Source organism: Rhipicephalus microplus, chromosome 9 (genome assembly GCF_043290135.1).
Source record: "Rhipicephalus microplus isolate Deutch F79 chromosome 9, USDA_Rmic, whole genome shotgun sequence".
NCBI classification, from domain to species: domain Eukaryota; kingdom Metazoa; phylum Arthropoda; class Arachnida; order Ixodida; family Ixodidae; genus Rhipicephalus; species Rhipicephalus microplus.
In genome coordinates, this window is record NC_134708.1 from 59,635,800 (window position 1) to 59,644,904 (window position 9,105).

Consider the following 9,105-nt stretch of genomic DNA (forward strand, 5'->3'; position numbering starts at 1 on the left):
CAAGAAATAGAAAGAGAAAACGACACTGCTGTAGAGATCTTGAAGCCTTAACTAGTGGTCTGCGCACTCTAGCGACAGTATTGAAACTCGCTGAAGACAAGGAGAAGAAGAAGACAAGGGGCACCAAAAAGCGCGCGCTCGCATATCTCTCTGCGGTGTTCCCGTAAGAATCAGGGCTTGAGCAACTGTCGCTGAACGCACGACGTGAGCGTGCAACTACTCTGTAACCTTTTCGCTTCGTGGGAGGGTGCCTCATTCTCGAGAACCGAGTGCCGCAATACCATCGATCGCCATTGAAATGGGACCTCCATCCGTAGGCAGCAACCTGGCGGCCGTCTTGGTGCGCGATCTGAGGCTCTGCTACAGCCGCAACTCGCCGCCTGTCATCGACGGGGCCAATATGACCATCCTCAAGGGAGCCATTTACGGCTTGTTGGGTGCCAGTGGCTGCGGCAAGACGTCACTCCTCAAGTGCCTGGTCGGTCTGTGCAAGCCGGACTCGGGCAAGGTGCTCATTTTCGGTCAGCAGCTGCACCGAGGACTGGTGCCTGGTCCGGGCGTCGGATTCATGCCACAGGAGCTAGCGCTTCACTCTGACTTCACAATAGCCGAGAACATGTACTTCTTCGGCCAGCTGCTCGGTATGCCCTTGGAGAAGATCTATGAGCGGATCAGCTTCCTCTGCTCTTTCTTCCAGCTGTTGCCCGCCAACAGATTTGTCGAGCACCTCAGCGGCGGCCAGCAGCGGCGCGTGTCCCTGGCTGTGGCACTGATGCACCAGCCTCCATTCCTCATCCTGGACGAGCCCACCGTGGGTCTGGACCCGGTGCTGCGCGAGGCCATCTGGCGCTACTTCCTAGTGATATCTAAGGTGGACGGCGTGACCCTGCTCGTCACCACGCATTTCATCGAGGAAATCGCCGAGGCTGCCACGGTGGGTGTGATGAAGAATGGCAAAATTTGGTGTGAGCGGCCACCAGACGAACTCATGCAGACGTATGGCACGGCTACCCTGGCAGAGTCCTACCTAAAGGTGTGCCAAGCACTGGACTTTACTCTGCCGCCCACTGAAAAACAGGCGCTGACGAACGCTGATAAGAAGGTCAAGAAGACGCGGCCAGTGCTCGAAAAGCCGAACTCGATGAGGCGCCCTCGGCTGGCCCCTGCGTCACCCGTGAAGCCGTGTCCTATACCGGAATCACTGCTCACGTGGACCAACTGGGGACCAGTGCGAAGCTGCCTTCGTGTGAGGGCGCTGGTAGTCAAGAACTTGCTCAAGATCATGCGCAAGGTTATCACGGTGTTGTTCCAGCTGGTGGTGCCGTCTTTTGTGGGCGTCGTGTTCTGCCTCTTCGTGGGAGGCAAGCCTTCCTATCTACCGGTGGGTGTCGTCAACGAAGACAAGAACGGCTCATTCAGCAAAGCCTTCCTCGCCGAGATCTCCAATGAGACCGTAACGCAGAAGCCGTTTCCTGATATCCGCCAGGCCTTTGATGCGGTGCTTGGTGAAGAGGCCTGGGGCGCCATCCACATACCACCAAACTACACGAAGGAGTTGAATTCCAGGGTGCACTCGAAATCGCTCAGGGGATACACCAAGGGGTTCTTGGTCAACTTCTTCCTTGACGCGACCGATTACACCATCCGGAACACGTTGCAATTAGAGATCTTGGAAGCACACACCAGGTATCTGAAGGTGCTCTCCCACAACTTGACCAGCCTGAATTTCTCCCTTCAAACAATACGGTTTACGGATCCTTTCTACCAGGCCTTCGACTTCACCTTCCGAGAGTTCATGAGCCCTGGCCTCATAGTCGCTACGCTCTTTGCCTTGTCCATGTCTTTGACGGCGCTGTTGCTCGTAGCCGAGAACCAGGAAGGAATCCGTGGACGATCCATCGTAGCCGGCGTGACACCGGTGGAGGTGATCACAAGCCATGCGGTGGTTCAGATGTCCATGGCGTACATGCAGACGGTACTCATGCTCGTGGTGTTCGTCAGCGTCTTCGACACTCCTGTGCGTGGAAGCCTTTGCGCGGCCTTCTTTATACCGGTGCTGATGGCACTCTGCGGCATGAACTTCGGGTTTTTGACTTCGTCGATATCTAAGGACGAGGCGACGGCCCTGCTGCTCTCGATGGCCGCCCTCTATCCAGCACTTCTCATGGGAGGTGTGCTATGGCCCGTCGAAGGCGCCCCGGAGGTACTGCGTCCCTTCAGCTGGGCCGTACCGCAGGCCCTTCCGGCACATGCCATGCGCGGCGTCATGCTGAGGAACTATACGTACGACAACGTGCATGTTGTGCGGGCTGCGGGAGTGATGACCGGCTGGACGCTGGCCTTCATGGCTTTCGCCATGATCATGTACTCGCTTTCAAAGTGAAATAAATTATATCAAAATTTGAAATAAAAATATATAAAGAAAGATTCTTGCTGTTTGTTCTCATCAAACGCAGTCCACGCTTGCTTCGTCTTGTTTCTGCGACATGGTGCCGTGACTAAGATAGCGGCTTCTCCTCTTCTCACTGGCCACGGAATACCAGGACGAAAGACAGGCCACACAGGATGGACGACGAGGAGGCGCAGTGCGAACCGACGGCAGCGAGACAGGACATCGAAATCTGAGAGAGCGGCACAGACACGGAAGACAACACAGCCACGGGTGAAGATTCGCCGCTGAAATCTGTGAGCGACCAGCCATTTTCTCAATTCTTCAAAATGAACAGGGAAGTAATTTCGGAGAAAAGAAAAACGCCGAGAACGCAAATAACCCACCTAGTAATAGAAGCAGAAAATAAGCTTCATGAGAATGAAGACCCTATGGAAATATCACTGATAGCCAGCCAGATTAGAGGCATCGCCGACATGTTAAATACAGTTAACGAACAAATGAAACACTTCATAACGCCGAAAACAGCCGATGTTGAGTTTACGAGGACCACTGAGTACAAGCTAAGGACGATTAGCATTCTGCTTAACATGAATGCCTACCTTTGTCGACAAGAACGGCGCGAGCCAGTAAGGTTACAGGTCCCTTCAAATGAAAATGCCAGGCAAGCGCCGCAAGCAAATCCAGTAAAGCTACCAAAGGTAGAATTAATGAAGTTCGATGGTGACATGTGGAAATGGTAGAGATTCTGGCATCAGTTCGAATCGGCCGTTCACGAAAGAACAGAATGAAACGAGAATCAAAAGTTCACGAACCTTCTGTCATCACTAACCGGATGAGCGGCAGCTGTCGTGGAGGTACTTCAATATTCAGACAGTAATTATGTGAAAGCTATCGACATGCTCAAGCAGCGATACCGAAAAGATGAAGCACTTATAGAAATGCACATGAAAGATCTAACTAACTTGAGTACAGTAGCAAGCTGCAGTGGCTATGAAGGAGTAAGAAGACTGTCAGACAAGGTACAAGTGCATAGACGTGGGCTAGAATACTTAGGCGTGAAAACCGAGTCATATGCATCGATGCTACTACCAGTATTGAAAAGATCATTATCTGCGGAGATGCACGTGGGGCTCCAGCCGAAACAAAGAGAATCGGCCGGCAGGTTTTCAGATCAAGATGAGAATGCAACTAAACATCATGGAGAAACTCTGAAGCGCTTGATGAGGTATATAGAAGACCAAGTGGAGTGCAGAGGGTAATTCGTAGAGCGCAAGGAAAGCCATGGTGACAAATTTCACAGTAGGCAACGTAAAAGAACGGTAATGATGATGATAATAATGATGACCTCTGATGGATGGCGCTCACCCACAGAGGGGGATGAGCTATGAACCGGGTGGCAGGATACTTAAAAGAAACTAAAACAAAAAAAGTCAATCTGAAAAGTAGTTTAGAAATATTACTACCAATAAATAAAAATGTTTGCTGAGGAAGAGGTCAAACCATCTCTTGTTTTTGGCAGACGTAGCTACGAATTATAACCTAAAGGTTTGAAAAGGTTAGGGTTCACTAGCTTGGTAATCTTTTAGTTGCGTTGATGTAATCTAACACAGTGGAGCATATATGCCTGTGGCAGTAACCAAATGAAGTTCCGCCAAGTGATAAATTAATGGTAGATTTACTTGAATTCCTAGCTTTTGTAATGGGGCTGCTAAAATATTTTTCTCTGATAAGCATAACGATGACAGAATAAAAAGAAATGTTCAATTGTTTCTATTTAGTTGCACCAAATGCATAGGGGTGACGCCTTGAGTCGAGCTTTGTTAAAGTAATAATTTAGTTGTGGAACTGCACAGCGCAATCTGGTATAAGTGACCTTTAACTGGCGCGATACATACCACTGTTTATTGCAGCAATACCTCAAATGCTCGAAATCTTGGAATTTATCCAAATTACCCTTCACCTTTGCAGACAAGCATTTCGGAACCTTAGCGCTGTCACGTAAGCCATATCTGGCAAAACTGGGATGGTGTGCCCTCTCAGGGATACTGCTGCTAAAGAGTCCGCCATTTCGTTCAAGTATAATCTGCGGTGGCCGAGTACCCATAGTAAATGCAGTTTTTTTACGTTTTTCGGTACTAAATGCCGAAACGTATTCATCAGCTCTGAATTTACTGCCGCAGAAAGTGCATTACAAACTGATAACGAATCTGTAATGATAACTGCTAATAATTCGCTTGAGGGCAATTTGCGTAGGACAAGAACAATAGCCAGTAATTCTGCAATGAATACAGGGGTATAATCTAGGAGTCGAATCGAAAAGGACCAGTCAAAAGAAGGAGAGAAGGTGCCAAACCCAGCCTTTTCTTTTGACACAGATGCACAGTCTCGATGATATTGCTTATCTCTATGTGAGCTAGATAATATGCTAACTGGTCATTTAGGTACCTATGTGCCAATTGTTTCGCGTTATGAGGAAATATATCATCAAATTGTACGCTAAGCATTGACTTTAGATTGTGTATTGGACCAATATGTTTAATTTTTACATTCATTTGCTGTAGTAGCGCTTGTGCAAATATTATTTGCGGGGTGTGTAGTCGCGACCAATGTGTTTCGAAAAATAAAGCCGGTTCTTGAATGAAAGCGTAAAATGAGAGTCTTTGGTGTGAACTGTATTTCTTTAAGATTGCTTGCACAGTAAGAATTTTGAACCTATTTAGCAGAGAAGGTAGGCGAGCTTCCAAATACAACACTTTATTTGCAACAAATTTTGGTAGACCCAGACACAAACGCAACGCTTCTCTTTCCAGCAGTATTAGGGGTCTCATTTTATAAGCTGCATTGCCAGAAAATGATACACATCCGAATTCCATGATGGGCCGCACATAAAGTTGATATATCATTATTAGCACATCTCTTCTTAAACCCCCTTTTTTCCGAGCTTCCGTAGCCACCCCATGGCCCTTGTTGCCTCGGAGTACACATCATCAATGTGACTTCTCCAATTTATTGCGTCATTATATAGGATGCCCAAATATATAACGGTTAATTTCCAAAGCACCATGACAAAGTTTGGCAATTTTTGTGAGACTAATATCCACTATTCTGATGACTGCAGAAAAAATATGGCATATGAAGAGAAGAAATTGAAGCTAAAAGTGTTTCAAAGATGCTAGCGTTGCACGAGGCCCCGACATGCTGCCAAAATATGCAAGGCAATCATAAGATGCAAGATATGCGGGAAGAGGCACGTAACGTCTATGTGCAAGGGAAAAGAACTCAAAGCGCAGGGCACAGCAACCATTCAAGGTAAAAATAAAAATCAGGAAGAACAAGGGTCAATCCGCCAATGTATGAATATATTGTCGAGCATTTTTCTGTAGACTGCAATGGAAATGGCAGAAGGTAGAAACAAGTCGTGCTATTGTCGGGTTCTGATGGACACTGGTAGCCAAAGAAAATATATCTTTAGGAGCTTGTCAAAGAAGCCTGGTTGCATGGTCAACAGAAAAGAAAGACTGACCATAGGCTCTTTCGGAGAAGGACAAGAGGAAAAGACTATGCATTCAGTTGAAGTCAAACTTAGAAGCGCATATAGTGGCGAAGAGGTTTTGTTGGAAGCACTCGAGGTTGACGTTGTATCAAAAGAAAGAATACCGCTCTTGCCAGTTTCACTGAAGGAGAAGTATGAAGACGACGGATTAAAGTTGGCTGACGGTTTATGTACAAGCATAAACTGCAGAAAAATAAGAATCCTTGTTAAATCAGACCAGTACTTGCAAATAATGACCGGAATCATCCGAAAACTGTAAGAGAAGCTGACAGCAACCGATACCATATTCGGTTGTACGGTGCATGGTAAAGCTAAGTTAGCGGCAACGTTAGTGAAAGGGTCAATCGTTATGGTACTTCAGGATAAAGTGGACAAGTACGACATAGAGACCAAGCTAAGGCATTTCTGGGACATAGAAACCATCGGCATAAAGGGCACTGAGCAAGACGCAATGAAAGAAGAGAGTGTGATGGAGTATTTTAGCAAGAACCTAAAGTGTGAAGAGAAAAGATACTCAGTACGACTTCCATGGAAAGATACTGTGGAGCTCGATGAAAACAAGGGTAATGCAATGACCAGATTGAAGCAACTCACTCGAAGGTTACAGAAAGACGAAAGTGTATTGCGATGTTACGAGAATGCCATCAGAGAGTACTTGACTAGTGGAGTGGCAGAAGTGGCCGAAGAAAAGGGCACCGATGACACACTGCTATTACATGCCGAATCAAGCCGTCATCAAGGACGATTGTCAAACAACAAAGATAAGAATAGTATTTGATCTGTCATCATCATCCACAAAGAGTAATCTCTAAATGATAACTTCAAAACGGGACCAAATGTCAATTGTGATCTCGTGCACATGCTGATGATCTTCCGACACCATCGCATTGAAATGACAGCTAATATTGGGAAGGCATTCTTACAGATTTCAGTAATTGAGGAAGACAGATACGCACTGCAGTCTCCTTTGGTGGGATAGAATTCAGAGTGGAAGCGATGCGAAGATTGTAACATGAAAAATGTCAAAAGTGACGTTTGGCTCATCCTCCAGTATTTATTCCTCGCATCAACAGTACAGCACCACCTGAGCAAGTTGGACGAGAAATTTCCGGAGACGATTAAACAAAACAGCTGAGGAGAAACATTTATCTCGATCACATAATAATGGAAGCCGAATCACCCATGGAAGCCGAAAAAGTTTACTTGAAATGGAAGAATATTTCTCAAGAGGCGTCAATGACTCTCAAATGTTCAACACAAATGAGCCTGGATTACAACAAAACTTAAAGAAAGAGGAAAACGCAAGCTTCGGGGCTTCTACCGAAATAAAGGTACTTGGCATCAGATGGAACTTCAAGGAAAGTAGGCTGTACCTACCATCGTTTGACAAAAAAGCATCAATACCAGGGGTGCGCTAATGAAAAGCCAACTGTTACAGCTCACTGCTAGATTGTACAATCTTCTGGGACTCTTTACTCCATTTACAGTAACAGCCAAGCGAGCAATACAAAACATGTGGAGGAAAGGGACGTCTTGGGACAACTCACTGCCAGATGATGAAACGGAGACTTGGAGAAGATAGATTAAAGAGCTGGAATCGATTTAAAAGTTCAGTGTATCACGATGGTTTGATGTAAGACAAAACAGGAAGCATATTCAAACTTCACTTGTTTTCAGATACAAGTTCATATGTATATGGAACAGTGGCCTATTTGATAAATCGCTACGAGAAAGAAAAGGAGGCTGAAATACTAATTGCAGAAGAAAGAGTTGTACCGATGAATTAAATCTCGTTACCACGGCTTGAGTTGATGGCTGCGTTGCTGTCTGCACCCATTTCGAAATACATCAGAAGCGGATTTGTAAGGAATATAAATGCTACAAGATAGTGGACGAACTCGATCATTGTTCCTAGTTGGCTACACGGAAAGAAAAAACCAGACACATGTGTAGAGAATAGGGTGAAGGAGATAAAAAAGAAAACGAAGCTATGAGAATGGAAATACATTGCAAGTGAAGAGAACCAAGCTGATCTTATGACCAGACGTGTAAGCACAAAGGCTTTGATACAGTCGGACCTACGGTGGCTTGGTCCAAAGTCACTTGTTACGGAAAACAAGACCACAGAGAGACGGAAACGGAAGAAGACACTGGGAGTTGTGAATACTATGCAACTAACACATACACGTCAATTCTGGTCGTGATCAACGCAGAGAAGTATGAAACCTACATAAGATTGCTCAGAGTAACAGCTTGGGTTCTGAGATACATACAGATTATAAAAAAAGCTGTTAATCGGTGGTCTAAGTTTTGATGAACTAAAAAAATGCAGAGACGGCAATAATAAAATTGGAGCAACGAAAGATACGGGAACATATTATACTCAACTAGATCAATTCGACGAAGACAACAAGGATGTTTGTTTGTGGTAGGGAAGTCTTTGAAGATGAACAAGGACTAATAAGGCACAAGGGTCGTCTGTCTCAAAGTTGACTGACATACAATGAAAAACATCCCATTGTGCTACCAAAGTGGACGGCTGCTACAAAGCTGCTAGTGCGACATGTGCAACAACTCGCGCTGCATGGAGGAGTTAGTGCAACACTGTCGCAGCTTAGAACGAAATATTAGATAATCGAAGGAAGTCAGCTGGTGAAAAAGATTACTCATGGATGTTTAAAGTGCCAATGATTTGACGCTAAATCAATTAAGCAAGACACAGCACTCCTGCCTGCTGACAGAGTAAAACACCGACAACCATTTGAAGTGACTGGTGTAGATTTTACAGGCCCGATGCTTATAAAAGACTCCGTGCAAGGCATGACAAAACTGTACATCGCAGTATTCGTGTGTACAAGAACAAGAGCTGTACATCTCGAAGTTGTCGACAACTGTAAAACAGAGTCATTCTTACATACATTCAAAATATTTACAGCGAGAAGAGGCTTATGTCACACAATATATAGTGACAACGCAAGGACTTTAAGAAAGCCAACAGAGAAATCTATCGTATGCTGAAGGAGTTAGAAGAAGTCTCTAAATGAACTAACCAAGGAGATAAATAAAGCGGTAGTTTATCGCCAAACAAGCGCCTTGTTGGCGAGGCTTCTATGAAAGAATAATACGAAGCATGAAATCATCAATGAGAAAAGTAATCAGA

At 45.4% G+C, this 9,105-nt stretch overlaps 2 protein-coding genes across 2 annotated transcripts; both read left to right on the forward strand.

Moving 5' to 3' along the window:
* Positions 1-235: 235 nt before the first annotated feature.
* On the forward strand, positions 236-2,383 carry LOC142772276 (ABC transporter G family member 23-like). Its single transcript, XM_075874474.1, has one exon. It carries the CDS (start codon positions 299-301, stop codon positions 2,381-2,383), a length of 2,085 nt encoding a protein of 694 aa, XP_075730589.1. The 5' UTR covers positions 236-298.
* A 3,911-nt stretch (positions 2,384-6,294) lies between these two features.
* LOC142772277 (uncharacterized) lies at positions 6,295-6,723 on the forward strand. Its single transcript, XM_075874475.1, has one exon. The coding sequence runs from the start codon at positions 6,295-6,297 to the stop codon at positions 6,721-6,723; it is 429 nt and encodes a 142-aa protein (XP_075730590.1).
* Positions 6,724-9,105: the final 2,382 nt, after the last annotated feature.

Excerpts from the sequence above, each read along its gene's own strand:
- LOC142772277 (XM_075874475.1), top strand. The coding sequence starts at position 6,295 with ATGGTACTTCAGGATAAAGTGGACAAGTACGACATAGAGACCAAGCTA.
- LOC142772276 (XM_075874474.1), top strand. The coding sequence starts at position 299 with ATGGGACCTCCATCCGTAGGCAGCAACCTGGCGGCCGTCTTGGTGCGC.